General features: G+C 36.3%; 1 protein-coding gene across 4 annotated transcripts in view; it reads left to right on the forward strand.

Annotated features, from left to right (window-relative positions):
* The window catches only part of MED13L (mediator complex subunit 13L), a 201,980-nt gene that overhangs the window by 138,406 nt on the left and 47,651 nt on the right, over window positions 1–15,923 (forward strand). For 2 of the 4 annotated variants that reach the window (XM_085326133.1, XM_085326136.1), the window contains exons 5-9: window positions 6,808–6,953; window positions 8,008–8,202; window positions 8,617–8,808; window positions 13,580–13,742; window positions 14,588–14,692. In XM_085326133.1, the coding sequence (XP_085182259.1) occupies window positions 6,808–6,953; window positions 8,008–8,202; window positions 8,617–8,808; window positions 13,580–13,742; window positions 14,588–14,692 (801 nt within the window). The remainder of the gene's footprint in view (window positions 1–6,807; window positions 6,954–8,007; window positions 8,203–8,616; window positions 8,809–13,579; window positions 13,743–14,587; window positions 14,693–15,923) is intronic. The other 2 variants (XM_085326134.1, XM_085326135.1) reach the window with 2 other exon arrangements.

A 15,923-nucleotide genomic window follows, 5' to 3' on the forward strand; every position in this document is an offset into this window, starting at 1 on the left:
AGGTGGCATCCTGTTACAGAGATGAATCATGTCCCGTATGCAGAGAGCGACTTCACACGAACTTGTTTGGAATGGACTGGTCCTGTAGCCATGAAGTGTTAGCTGTAAAACTGCATTGCTGTATCTTGATTTTTAACTGATTAATCTTTATATTAACAGATTTCTTGACCAAATTTTTCTCCTCATCTGTCTTCCTTCCTTTTTTTTCTTCTTGATTTCTGCATATGTGATACAAGAATATATCTTATCCTTGATCCAGGGCCTTTCTTTTTATTCCACGTTGCCTTTGGATAGGGGGAGGAGGAATTGTCCCTGAACATAGGGAAAGGAAATGCCTGAGAGTGGACATGGAAGCATACTGCCTAGTTTAATTATTCAGGAGTGTTGTGCTAGTTTGGATGACTTCTTCAATAACTGTCAGTAAGACAGTCTAGGGATTATTATATCAGTTCATCTTAAAAATTTAAATTTTAAATCAAAACAGTGCATTTTGACAAGCCACATGGTACGCATATGTGCAGTTAGTAACAAATCAATAAATTTCTGTGCTCAACATGCAAAACATTTTTTAATATATAAAAATCAGGGTTTTATTGTGAATATGTGTGGAAGATTTTCATTTTTTGTGGTGTCATATTTCATTCAAAGGATCAAATGAAATAATACTGCTGTCTGAGGTGTACATGAAAGAAAATCTCAAAATGCCAGTAAGCTGGGGGAGCTATACATACAGTTTAAATAATCCATTAGTAAAAAAAAACTCCAGCTAAATACTGTGTTTAATAACACATTGTTTAACACATTTTTTAAAATGCCTATTTTTATGCAGGTATAGGTTTAAGGGACAAAATGTTGTGGCTATTACTGTAGAACATGCTGTGCCCTACAGAAGTCGCATGGCAAAGCTTGGTGACCTTCTGTCTACAACCAGAGGTCAAAACTTCTCTCCTGATAAACTTGAATAGTGTCACATTGTAATACCTATAGTGATGAAATTGTTGCGTTGTCTGTCTATAATCTAACCCATGTTTATTAAGGTCATTTAAAAAAAAAGAAAGAAAAAACACAAACAATTTTAATCTAAAACTTTATAAACAACCAGTGGAGAGAATGCAGAGAGATTTGTAATGTGTTCCTGTTAAAGGTTACATGCGTTGCATGTGACCTTTCTTCCAGTAGAGACTGGAAGTGGGTCCTGTACATAAAGACTACAGTATAATTACTACTCAAAATATTAGCGAATGTGGTGTGCAGCATTTTCCTCTTGACTTCTTGGAAGTGTTCATACCACTGTCTTAGCCCTGTCACCCTGCAAAGTGATGTAGCCATTTGGAATATAAAGGCCAGTCTCACTCCGGGCTAGCAGGTCRTCCTGTGCGTACATTTTGTACAAAGAAAATAAGAGAAGGTTGTTAGAGATGAGATCAGTAAGTGAGAGAATCTTGATAGTGAGGCATATTAGCCTTGGCGAGAGATTTGGTTGGTGACAACTTAAAAAGTGTTGAGATAAATCTGTGACACAAAGTGTTTAGATAATGTTATCTAAATGCTTTCTGCATTGTGGAAGTGTTATCTCCATACTTTTCTCCACCACTGAGAAAACACTAAAGGTAATTATATTAATACAGAGTTTCTGTATTCAGAGTTTCAAAATTCTGTATCTGCGTCTCATATGTATTTTCAAATATATACAGTAGAATTCAGTTCAGTAGAGAGGCAATTTATTGACTCGTAAAATAATATAATCATTCTCCCAAATACTGTTTGCAATACAAAGCTTTGACTATGGGCAGAAGGAGCGCTACAGGAACACAGACCGTCTTCTCTGTGTAACCAGGTTTCTCCCAGCAGGTTTCCTTTGTTCACGAGACAACAGTGATGTCCTTTGAGGGAAAGCTGGGTTAAGTCCTGTGGTACAGTGGAAGGGCTGCAGCACAGAGGTTCTGCCAGATCTTCAGAAGATAGCTCCCCTAGAAATCAAAGTCCTGCCTGGAGAACTTCAGTGTCACAACCTTCTTTCTCAATGCACGGTGCATGCTGGATGTAGCAGACCAGAAAATTGTTGATCAACAGTATCTAATAAGTTGAGTTATAGAGCAAGAACTAGACTATAGGATGCCATGCAAGTATTTAAATACAGGCTTACATGTGAGAGCCAGTAAGACAGAGAGATCAACTGTGTGAGTTTCATGACTGACACGGAAATCTGGTCAGCTGTGTGCTACCTGCCATTTGCTGGRAGAATGTTGCATCAAAGGTAGTCCAAAATTGTCTCATCTTTAGAACTGCTTTCCATGTTGGTTTAGTTCTGTTTTTTGACCACTGCTACAAATTATGCYGTATTTCAGAAATGCTTGTACTTTGTGTACTATAGAAGTTGTGCTTATTTCAGCTCAGGCAACATTCAAAGTGCATCTGGTAGGTAGAGAGTAAATTGAGGGTCAGTTGTGAGTATGAGAAAGGATCACACAAATTTTTGGCCTCTCAGATTGCATCTGCACCAGTTGCAGTCATTACTAGTTGACAGTAAATCATTCTGATAAGGAAGAAATATTTTTAAATATTCTCTTAATTTTTGTATTGATTTTCCTCTCTCCTATCCCAAAGAAGTAATTGTAGTGAGATTTCTTTTTTTCCTGAAGTAACTGATTTGCAGATTTGTCATCCAAAATTAGATATTGCAGCATCTCTTACAGGCAGGGATTTAGAGGTTGTTGTGTGATTAGGACAAAAATCTGACTTTGTATATAGACATGCGGTCACAACTCAGCTTTGAAATGTAATTGTTTGGTTTTGTTTTGTTCATGAATTTAATTCTGTGGAAATAGCCTGTTTAAAGTTTGAATGCAGAATAGCCCAATTTCCATTAGGTATTTATATAAACTTACTAACATATAGGAAAAAAAAAAGACAATAAATCCATCAGATGTTCTCCTTCCCAGTCTGTGTTGTGTAATTTAAACCTAGTCATGTTTTCATAATCCTCATTAATTTTTATGTGTATATGTATGTGTGTGTGTGTGTGTATAAATTTTATTTAATGAATTTCTCTCCTTCAAAATAAGTCATTCATAGTTACTGAGAGATTGAAGCCCATAAAGACTATGGGAGGTCCTAGATAATATATTAATCAGCTATTCAGCTACCTTTTTTTTTTTTTAAGGCAGCTCAAATGTTACCTGGTTTGCTTTGCATGGCAAATGTGCGAAAAATCCCCCACAAYAATTAACAGAAGGACATTGATGTTGTCTTCTGTTACAAAGGATTATATGGCATCACTTTTGCTTTTTAGGACTTTCCTTATCTTATTTCATTACTTTAAAAAAGAAGGAATCTAAATCTATTTTGAAGAGCAGGCTCAAAATTAAGTGAAATGGATAATAAAAGGAGCCAGTACTCCAAGAAACAAAATATTTGTCACTGTAATTGGGGAAAGATTTTTTTTTTTCTATTTCCATTAATAGAAGTCTTTGATTTAAACAATGATTTTAATTTTAGTAAGTCTTTCAGTGCGTACAGTGGGAATATTCCAAAAAGTATATGTTCAGGTATTTTGCTGGCTCAAGATSACAGTGCCCAGCATTTTTCGGACTTTAGCCTTAATGCAGCTATAGTTGGAAATAACTTAAAATATTCCACTCAGCCCGTGTTTGGGAAGATGACATTGTAACTGAGACAACCATCTCTTGCCTACAAAGAAAAGAAAGGTTTCTAAAAGGATAATTATGGAAAGGAGACAAGGATTCGTGCAGAGTGTGGTCTGGCAGTTTGCTCGGAATGGTCACCATCCTCTCACACGTTCACCTCGAGAGACTTGGGCCGTCTCTCTAACCTTTTCTCTGGGTAGTAGTGAAGGCTCAAAAGCATGATTTTGAAAATTGTTATTATTTTTGTTATGGTATTTGTTTTGAACAGATAAGTTGATGGCTCAAGGCAATCCAACAGACTGCAGAATGGGTGGAAATAACTTGGAAGCAATTGCTCGTGCTATTGGTGGTCTCTGGTACTGTGAGTGTCAGGCAGGTGGGAAGTAGTGCAGAAATGAGGTAACTTTAAAAATCTGTAGTCTGTTTTATGAATATGTAGAGCTATAGCTAAATGGTTATTAAAAGTAAAGTCCCGGTACTCAGTCTACTTCTGAAAGTTGACTTTTTTAGTTCCCTTCTGCTTGTATTTTACTAAGAGATCTGTCTTATATTTGTAGCAAGAGTGATTTCTGCAGCTTGGTATTTAAGGAATTGTGTGAAATGTACTAAAGACAAGAATGTCAGTAAGCTGCGATGTACATGCCTGAGTGGGGTACATCACAGAGTGCTCTGGTGCTATGTTCTTGAAATAAAATTCTTATTTGTTACTAAAGTAAATATTTTACTCACAATCTGCCAGAAGCTTATTAGGAGTATAGGAAGTCCCCAAGCCTTGATCTTTATTATTTTTAGTCTTGAAAGCTGAGCTTATAGCAATGAGTCTGGCACCAGAGGGAACGTAAATTTTATGTAACTGCATATTGTCTTGCAAAGCACTGCAAGACCGCCCCCAGGAGGAAGGCCTGGGAACCCGGAGCGGGAGCTGGAGCTTGATGCTGAACGCGCACAGGCCGTCTCGCGATTTGTTTGCTGAGCAGAGTGCTTCCTGCCACTGGGACTTGTTAACTGCGCTCGGAATGGGCGGAAGACGAGTACTACTGTGAATGAGATCGATTGGTTCTCCTGTTTGCAACTGAGCATGATATACTTTAGCTGTAGTGCTGAAAATGATCCTGTATTAACTGTTCAAGCCTTCCTTGCTCGTAATGAATAGCAATAATCATTACGACTGTTTTCTTTTTAATCCGTCATATTTGCAGGAATGTAGAATGGACTTCCTACTATATTTTCTTTTTCCCTGTAATTGGCTGTTTATTTATTTTTTTTTTTTGTTTATCTGAAGCTATTTAATTTCATTATCTGAACTTAATGATTAATTCACTTTGGCATTAGCTGATACTTGAAGAAGTTACAGTGGGATGTATTCTTTCCCTTGCAAAACAAATGAATCATGGTCTTGTAAACTCTTGTTTTGTCTATTTCTTACTCTGGCAGTGTTTATGGATGGCTGTGAATGTTGCATAAGATTGCACATGGTTTGTTCATGCCAGACCAGTTTGCAGTGGACTTGAAAGAGTCACTGTGTGGTCCCAGAAGGCAATTTTTCCCTCGGTTCAGTAGTAGATGAGCAGTCAACACTGTAGGAAGCTTGCAGATTCCGGAGGATTTCTATGTAAAATCCTAAAGACAGGAATTGAAAATGACTACTTCACAAACAGCTTTGCTCTCTACTTTAGAGAGGCTGACCTGCTGCATGCTGAACTATTTGCAGAGATTATCCCCACTTGATCTTGGACCAGATTTCTCATCACTTTTTTATTAAGAGCTTCTTTATATTAAGGACTCTTATCCTATGTCAGGAAACTAATGGGTTTTGAATAAATAGTTGAGGATTTCTTTTATACTTCCTATATGCACAGAAATCCTTTATTTAAAAATTTATTTGTTTTTCCTCTTGGGACAGGAATACCAGATATAAGTAGCCAGCATCTATGACCCCTTTTGTTCCCTGCACCTTGCTTGCTGTGTAAATGGATGATTAATCTAAGTCTACAATATTGACACTAGAGTACTATAACTTGAAATTTCTTTCTCTTTTGAAAAATGGAAGTCTAATGAAAAATTTTATTACATAGCATTAAATGATTGCTACAAAGTACCTCCAAGTACAGAATGATAGAATCAAGGAAGTCTGATTTTTATCTTTTATTTAAGTAACCTTTACTCTCCAGATTTTCTCAGCTGACTGTTTGTTCTTTTTATTGCAGTTACCTGCATTACAGGACGAAAACTTGTTCTACATGATGTATAGAATCATTCAGAGGTTTAGTGAGATTAAAACAGCTTCCTATTCTAGACCGTCAGGATCTCAGTTTAAAAATAGCTGACAGTAGTGGAGTGGTTGGTTGACTTAAATACTGAAATGAAATTGTTACAGTTGCCTATGTTATTTCCTTTTGGGGAAGGTAGTTAAGTAGTTAAAAGCTATCTTAAAAATACTCCTTACGTTGTGGCTGGCCCAGTGCCAAAGCCAACAACTATGAAAGTATATGCAGCTATTGTATTGGACACAAAAATAACTGCATGATTACCACGTCAGCTCTGTAAATTTTCAGTTGATTAAAATGATGATAAAAAGTGTGAAATGTTTTGTTCTGTTTTACTTGTGGCTTTGTGACAAGGAAAATTTAAGCAAATAGTTAGCTGTTCTGTGGGTAGAATAAAACAGGAACAGTATAAATACCATCCATTTATAATTATATTTAATGATCAGTGGCGAATCCATGGTTCATCTTAGACTATTGAAAATTTCCTGTGATATTCATATGCTTTTATTTCCTGTAATAGCAGTGTAAACTAGAAATCTTTTCTATTTCACTGAACATTTGTTTTTAACTCTTGAATCCTGCTTATAATCTTGGTGGTTTTGGGGGGTATTTTTTTTTTCTCTTTTTTTTTTTTTTTATGATCACCCTTTAACAATTAGGAAAACAAATCTGGGAGATAGATATCGACAGTGTTAAACTGTTGTCTGGGGACAGGGACAGGTCATGCTAATGTACAAGTTTATCAATCGTTCTGTGAACCTGTACTCTGTAGGCACAAGTAGAAAAACAGAAAGGTGTATTTTAATCCAATTTGGCATCTAAGGCAATGGAATCACTACCTTCTATGAGTTCATTAACATGTCAGTAAATCTGTTTCATCTCTCTCCCTCCAGCGAACATTTGTCGTGCGCCTTCACGTTCTTTCTTCATGGGGAAAGCAATGTGTGCACCAGCGTGGAAATTGCTCAGCACCAGCCAATCTACCTGATAAATGAAGAGCATATCCATATGGCCCAGTCCTCACCTTCGCCTTTCCAAGGTAAGTGTGTATTTTGAGGTCAGTTTAGAACTGTCTAGGTCAGTGGGTCATCTCTGTAACCTCAGTGTTACATGGGAAAATATTCAGATTCTCTAATTCTGGAGTATTTTTCTTGTATAGATTGCCAACTTTTATAAAAATGGGGAAAATATGATAGAAAAATTAAGATAGTTATACCTGTATATTTGACAATGTAAGAAATCAGGTTTTTATGGGTTTGTTTTATAGAGTTGTAGGTTATTACATTAATGGTGCAGTTGTAGTACAATGCTCTTCAAATACTTCAAGAATATCTCAGTCTTTGAATTATCCTCTCTTTACTACAGTTTGGAATTATTATTTCAAAGCAATTAAAGCAAAAAATCTTTAGAAATTTAAAAACACAGTAGAAGAAACACCTGAAGACTAGAAGATAAGAGTTTACGCAGAGAAATGTTTATAGAAACTTTACTGAGAAATAAATTGTTACTAGATGTAAGCTTTCGACAGAATGTCAGACCTTTAAATTCTATGTGATTTTTATTTCAGTGAGCTGTATGCTTCATTCCTCTCTCAAATGAAATCAAACTAAAAGCAAAATTGGCTCTGAATGGAAATACATGTTATTTGACAGCAGTTCTCCTTTATCATGACTGTAACTTTCATTGCATACTGTTATCGCTATCCTTCTTAATGTAGAGAAGTGTCTAGTATCGCATTTTTCTGCAAAAACTCTTTTGTTGATTATCTTGCCTTCATTACTTCTGTGTATAGACAGCCCTTTGATATAGGAAGTGTTGTTTCGGTACACTTAGATTAATTCATTGTGGAAATTAGTAAACTAAGGTGCAAAAAGGTCCTTTTTTTCCTCAGCAAGAGTGACCATACAGAAGTCTAGTGCAGTGTAATACTGCTTTACAGTCATACCCTTGCCTTGTTTTGCAATGTCTTTCTCTGAAGACAGACCTTAAATCAGCATGCAAATGGAATGGTGACTAAAGCTAGGGAGGCAGAGAATGGTTGCTATGCAGTTGAAATACATATATTGTAGGGAGTGTTGTTGTTTCTTTGGCAGTTTTGGTGAGTCCTTATGGTTTAAATGGTACACTGACGGGCCAGTCATATAAGATGTCAGACCCAGCAACTCGTAAACTGATGGAGGAATGGCAGTATTTTTACCCTATGGTGCTGAAGAAAAAAGAAGGGATGAAAGAAGAGGAAGAGTTGGGATATGACAACGATTTCCCTGTAGCAGTTGAAGTCATTGTTGGTAAGTTTCAGTATTCTGCCTGAAGGATTATTTTCTTCCACATGATGAATTAAAAAAAAAAAAGAAAGAAAGAAAAGAAAAAAAAAAGAAAAATCTAATTAATCAGAAACAGCCATTATAATTTTCCTATCTTTTCTTGTAGCTCTCTTGACACTGGAACATCTGACTAGTTATCTTGCCTCAAGCTTCTGTAGTCCCTGTATCCCACATGCTATTATTCACACTGTCAGGCTACTTTTTTCAGCTCTGTTCTGGCTATAGAGGTTTAGAGGACTTTTTGTTAGTCTATGAAATTCCTTAGGTTTTTGTATTTCAGGTAGTAACTTTTGTCTAATTGAAAACAAGATGAAAGGGTTGGGGCTGCTAAATAACATGAGGTAAATTTAAGACTTAAGTTGTTCCATTTCTTTGCAGGTGGTGTAAGGATGGTGTATCCTTCAGCCTTTGTACTTATCTCCCAGAGTGACATCCCTATGTCACAGAGTGCTGCCAATACTGGAGGCCATATAAATGTGGGACAGCAGGGGCTTGGAAGCGTGAAAGATCCTGCTAGTACCTGCGGGTTGCCACTCACTCCACCCACTTCTCCAGAGCAAGCCATTATAGGTAGGCAATAAACTTAGCAGGCTTGAGTGATTCTTTCATTTTTACGTGGTTCATGATCAGCAAGGATGAGTATGTGAATAACAGGAGATTAAAGACAGAAAATAAAGACTGGAAGTTAAGGGAGGAGTTTTTCCTTAAGTCTATGGAAAGTGAAAGCATATGCTTTAAACAACCCCCCAAAAGGCTCATCTTTAAATAAAGCTTGTATTCGTTTCAACTTGGTTTTCTAGAACTGCAGTGTCTTTGAAGCAGTGCAAATACCTGAAAAAACAGAATAGATTTTGTTCATGTTTCTAAAGTGTTTCACTGTTGCACAAAACTACATTGAATGTACAGGAGTATGAAGCTCTTCTAGATCTTTTTAGAATGACAACACCTAACTAAATATTCATGTATATATAATAAAAACTTGTAAGTGCTAGCTGTGCTTTCTACCTAACTCAGTAGGGTTTTAATTAGGGGCAGTTCAGGAGAAATGCGTAAGTCTCTGGAACTGGTGATAAAAAGCTCGGCTTCTTAAATGGTTTGACACAGGATTTTGCATTGTCTGAGGATGACACACAGWGCTCTGTAGTATTTACCAGTCAGTTATGTATCTTACCTGTATAGAGTATGCTATTCAAGCTAATTCAAGCATTTGAATTCACAGTAGTTCCAACTTCACAGAAGTTCTCTACATACCAAGCATTTTATCTGACTTTTGAGTTGAACTGAAGAGTGGATGGGTAGATCCTCAAAATCCCACTCCTCAGGGGCTGCTGAGAGCAAGTTGCCCAGGACAGTGTCCAGTAGGGTTTTGAATATCTCCAAGGACGGAGGCTCCACAGCCTCTCTGGGCAACCTGTATCAATGTCTGACCACCTTTGCAGTGAAAAAAACGGTCTTGTTTAAGTGGAACTTCCTGTGTTTGTTTTTGGCTATTGTCTTTTATCCTGGCACTGAATACCGCTGAGTCTGGCTCTGTCTTTACTCTCCCTGTTAGGTATTTATACAATTTGTAAGATCACTCCTTAGACTTTCCTTCTGAAGGTTAAGCAGTCCAAACTTTCTCTGCCCCTCCTTGTGACCTTTATTAGTAATGATTTCACAGGTACTGGCACATCTTAGCATTTGTAATTAACTCATTTTTGGAAATAAGTTCTCAGTTCACAGAAGATTCTCTAACTTGAGTCATGTTAACAAAATCATTAGAGAGCGCTCACTACTGGACAGCCTTCATCTACCAGAAGCGTCTAAGAAACGTTGCAATCTCAGTTGCAGTAGAATCGTCAGTACACATCTGCCAAAGAGTATCTGTTTATACTGCCTGTTCAAAATGTATGAGTGGAATAATGAATTTAAGCTTCATTTGTGAAAGTATTCAAAGCAGTTGCAAACTAAACACAGGGGGTACTATTTTGAACTTGTTGATTAGTGTCTGCCAAATTTTGCAGTGCAGTAGGAGTCTCAAAGACATGAGGTTCCTACAACTTTCTGTGAGAGTAAGCATCTGGATAGGGGGTAGAAATGCTTTCAGTGCCCTCACAGAGGTTTAAGGGGGCTGCAGGGCTTGCTTAACCTTTATTAGATGCTTCTGTCAGATCAAAGGGATCAATCTTGAGGCAAAGCCGAAGAAATCAAGGCATCATTTGCTTTATTGTTACAAAAGTGCTTGTCCATGAATGGTTTCAGGTACATAGGCACATTGGTGCTGTATAAGAAGACAATCAAAAATACTCACCTTGCAATAAGAGAATAAAAGTATAGACTTTCTGTATCTCTTTTTTTTAATACATAATAGACCATTAATGATGTAGACCATAAAATACAAATTCCCTTTGAATAGTGTTTTCTAAGACAAATGACATTTAAAATAAGCAAGGCAGCTTACTGGTAACTGACTGAAGCAGGACCATCAACCTTTAAATAATAATCTTGTGTTGAAGTATCTTTGAATATTTTAATATGAAATACTGTTATTATTTTTAGATTTTTCAGATTTCTGTTAAACTTGTACACTCTCACAAGTGGATTCTATTTTAGAATGTCTTTAAGCTGTTAGGGTCTTTTAAAATGTTCATATTGTTCAATCTGGCAGTCACAATTTCTGTTTTAATCTCTGCTATTGTTTAAGAGGACAGTATAACACTGTAATAAGAGGGATACCTTCCCAACGAATAATGAAAGGATCTCATTATATTGTATTCTATGCTATTAAAAAAAAAAAAAAATGTGGCAAGTTGTAAAAACTGTTTGTAAAAACATGGCATGCAATTCAGAAGTGGTAAATGGGATAATCTGAGGCACATGAACAATCCTTCAGTCATCCTCCGTACTGGTAAAAGTTACGGTTGTAGTACCATGTCCAGTTTTGAGCACTGTTACTTAAAACAGGTGTGGACAAATTGGAGGGAGTCCAGAAAAGTGCAGGAAGACTGATTATGAATTTTTGCAAACAGGGCCAATAGGGAAAGAACTGAGGCTGTTTAATCTAGAGAAGAGAAATTTGAAGGAGAGACAGCGTAACAGTCTTCAGAGATACAAAAGAGGGAAAAAGAACAGCCCTTTCTCTGTGACCAGGGTGGAAGAAACAGGAAATAATAGCCCTAGAACAGAGCAAAGCAAACGTATGTTAAATATTAGGAAAATCTTTCTTTGGTAAGGATAATGAAGTGTTAGAATAAACTAGCTAGTGGGAAGTTACGGAGTTTCCGTTAGTAGAGAGATTTGTTGTTTTGTGTTTTTTGTTTGCTTAAGTATACGTTAGTGAAATGTCTTTCTGAAATGAGAGTGCCATTGATCCAGCTTTGGAGCAGGGAGTGGACTAATTGATCTCTGCAGGTCTCTTCCAACTGTGTTTTCCATGACCGTTTCTAAAGCTTGTAGCAAAATAAATTGCTACAGAAACCGGAGAGTGGGATTTTTTGTGTGTAGAAACAGGGTGCACCATGTGGATTGTGAGATGTCCTATAGCAAGTGACTCTTTGTGTCCTCTAGCTATTTATACCACTGTATCACATATTTATTTGTGTGTGCTTGTTCCAGTGTTTGTCAGTGATTTTGACAGATAAAAATCAGTATAAGTGTATCAGAACGGAATATTTTTACCTGCTCTGAGGTCCTATTTTATGCCATACTGTGTATTGATGAACTGTATAGTACTAAGTGCTGCAGAATTTTGAAAAACGTAGTTCACATGCTCAAACATACCTTGACAGTTCTGGTAAACCCTTGGTTGTCCTCTGCCTTGTATATGCTGTCCTTCCCTCTCCATTGCTTTCTTGCTTCTTTTTTTTACTGGCGGTTATAACTGTCTTGCTAGTAGCTTATGAAATATATATGTGTGTATGCATTATGTTTGAATTGTTTATACACACATATATACATATTCCTTCCTCTCTTCCCTTAGAAAGCAGGATGAATTTGCTAATTCTGAAGTTCTAATCCAGTTGAACTTAATCAGAACGCATTTTATTACAAATCTGACAAATTCACAAACAGAGGTGTAGAGTATTCAAAAACCAATGAAATATGTTGCTAGAGCCACAGGCTTCAGTAGATCTAGGAAATTATATTTTTGACTGCCTCTTTGCTAACAGGACTCAAAGAAAAGAAAAGTAGGAAAGCTCTAACTAGAGAGAACTGGCAAATGAAGGCTCACAACAGGTATAGGGTTAGAAGGCCTGTGCACAATATTAAAAATTGCATTTTGAAAGTCACCTAACAGAAACCAGGAGAATTATTATGTTAGATGCAGTGATGAACGGCGATGAATCCTTTCACTGCTTCATTCTTAAGGCTTCTTAAATAGTGTCAAGCAGAAGGACAAAGTATTCTGCACACTAACTTGACTGTTAAAATGTGGCATATCCTTACTTACTTTTCCATCCAGAGCATAGAGTACAAGATGATTCAAGTCACCAGGCCAAATGAACCTAAAGCTCCCTCTACTGTTCTAACTCATGTTTTTAAAGATGCCTGTATTAGAATTAAGTTAGCCTAAACAAAAGCATACTTCACAGAAGAAAAAGAAACATCTGCTTATACAATAGCTGGTAAGGTTTCTGCATTATGGGCAGAAAGAAATGAAGTGTATAATGCGAATCAGAATTTTAAGACTACTAATGTGTTGGAATAATATCTTCGTTTGTTATCTTTTTGATAAGCATGCAGTATTACTGATAACTTCAAGTACTAAGTTAATAGTGTATATATTAATGACCAACTGTTTAACARCATCTGTGATAATATACAGTAAACTGTAAGATTCCACCAAACTAAGTTTAGATTCTGAAATTTCAGTTCAAGCATAGAAAGGAAGCAAGAGTTAAAATTGGTCTTTTTGATATAAAGTGTTATACTAATCCACTCATCTCTTAGTGAGGTACCTTCTAAGTATAAAGAACTGATTCTCTTTGAAATAGTTATATATAAATTATCTCATATTTCTTCATAACATCCAAGAAAACTGTAAAAAAGCTCCAGTTGCAAAATATTTCTCAGTGGTACAATTCAAGGCTGTAGAGAACTTTCTAAACTACCTCCACTTGAGAGGCAGAGTATATTATCTCACAAGAGGTACACTGCTCTTACAACTGGATTCCAAATGTACCAGTTGATAACTTTCAACTTTCTAGYCCCATCTTTGTTACTCCCAAGGCAAATATTCCTTTTAAATGTAGTTTCAGTCTCTCATATTTAAACAGTTTCTAGTGAACATGAACAACTGTGAAGTCAACAAGAAGAACTATTAAATTTGAATATTAACAGCAGTGATAACATTATATTGCAGGAGAAAGCGGAGGCTCTCAGAGCACTATCAGCCATTCAGCTGTGCAGGAGGGGACGGTCAGTGTACACAGTCCAAAGAAATCAGGCAAGATTCCTCCAAAATTTCACAATCATATGGTCCATCGTGTCTGGAAGGAATGCATTCTCAACAGGTCACAGTCCAAGTAAGAGAGTAGTTTTGATGGTTTTGTTTATTAATAATAAATATGTTAAACCAGAATTTTGTTGCCTTAGATAAYGTTCCTCCTTATGGAATTCTTTTGCCACTGATCAACAGTAACGATGCAGAGCAGTACTATCAAATAAAATTTGTTATTATATTCAGCTGAAAACTCCTGATACTAATAACATTGTATTTGTAGTTGTGTGTCTTAATTGTGACTATTTTTGCAGTTATGTATTTATAATTTGTGCCTTCAGCTAGGTGTTTTCCGATTTATCAGTTGCAGAGTTTTTAGTTCYGGTTGTAGTTAATAGACTGAATAGTGGATGACTGAAGAGCAAATAGTATATATTTGATATTTAGAACTCAAAGTGTAATATTGGGAAAGGTATTACATATGCATCAAACTAAAATTCTAATTGTCAAGGATATGGTTAAGTATTGCTGTTAGAATTGTAGTTCTTTACTGCTGGAGATTTAAAGTATATTTGTAGCATGATTAGCATATGTGGCCTGAAGTCTATTTTTTCGATTATTTCTGTGCAGTTCCCTGATTGGACATGTCAGAAACCTTTCCAGGTTCAATTAAAATTGCTTGCTCATTGCTTTTTATGCTCAGAAAAAGATATCTAATGTACAGCTGATACCCTCCATATAAATCAAAGTATAAGTTTTAAGACTTAGTAGAGAGACCTACTGTTAAATACAGAATTCTTTTTCAGGAGTGAAGTAGGTAGTAGTATTTTATTTGAGGGGAACACGTGTGTATTTACACAAATGTATTTGTAAAATTTTATTTTATAAAAGGTGATAACTAGTAAAATATTTGAATGTTTTTGTCCTTAGGAAGAGTCAAGTTACAACTGTAAATCTGGAGGAGGAAGTTCCTAACAACACTGTTTCTTGGGATTTTATAGATCCAGTCCAAAGAGTCAGTTGTTCTTGTTCCAGGTGAGCTTTGAAGAGAGTAAATATTTGTCATTTTGGAACAGTTCTGGTTAATTCAGAGGTACACTTTTAAAAGTGAGGTATGTTTTAGCTGAGAGAAGAAGAAACTCTAGTGTCAAAATCTTCACCATTAATCATATTCAGGTGATTAATACGAATCTCTTATCATTGGCTGCTTGTGGCAGTGAACTTGAGTGGAAAAATGATCAAAAAGTATGGAATGGTGGCTAGGATGATGCAACCATTTCTCGTTGTATTCAACTCATCGTTTATGTTTTTCAGAGGTGTGAGCTTTGTCTCTCACCTTTACCTTTGCCTACTCCAAATCTTGAAGTAATCCTGATAGAGGGGCAGAACTCACAGCATGTTATGTGTAACTGGATCAGAGTTAATGGTAGTTTGTCACATTTCAGAGCTACTGATTTTAGGGATAGTGCTGATCTCTCTTTTTTGGAGAAAGAATTAAAATATCCATAAGAATCATTTACTCCTTTGTTCAGTTGGCCCTGCCTCATCAGACACCAGAAAACCCCAGGACAATAGAATTTGCAGAATGGTCAGCCGCTGACAATTGATCAAAATAAAGTCACAGGTCACATGCATGAACGTTTTAAGAGTTTATTAAATCATCTGTCATCTTTGATAAATGCTTAAATAAAATTACAGTACAACTCACTCAGGAACAGCAGGCATCACCACTGATCCTACTAGACACTCTTACAACTATCATGGAGATGTTGCAGGGCCAGAACAGCAGTTTACAGTGGTGTTCTGTGGAAATAGTTAATCCTAAAGGTCACCATCTAATTAGAAGATTGGCAAAGATGTTTTCTTATGACACAGAGAATTTACTTCTTAAGTATTCACRGATGCAAGTATCCTTGCATCTGTCATGCTTACTACTTTAGTATCTTGGTTTTTTCCACAACTGCAAGAAGGATCTTTGCCAGAATAATAGTCAACACAATGGTCAGTGACACAGCGGAACAGATTCTCTGCTTTTGGTCTGGTTGAGGCTTTTCTGGGGGCTTTTTCTTTGTTTCAACAATTAGGCAAATTCCAGAATAATGCTGTTAATAATAAAATTAAAGCACTGTCTAGCCAAATACTTAAGTGTATTATGTGCCAGAATGGTCTCTGCAGAGATTTCTGAATAAATTTGGCTCTTCAGAGAAATTCATGAATACTGTATTATAGTGTTCTCATGATTACTCAAAGGTTGTTGATTAGAAAT

This window comes from Rhea americana, unplaced genomic scaffold, assembly GCF_003343005.1.
Source record: "Rhea americana isolate MKP2758 unplaced genomic scaffold, rheAme1 scaffold_128, whole genome shotgun sequence".
Classification (NCBI taxonomy): Eukaryota; Metazoa; Chordata; class Aves; order Rheiformes; family Rheidae; genus Rhea; species Rhea americana.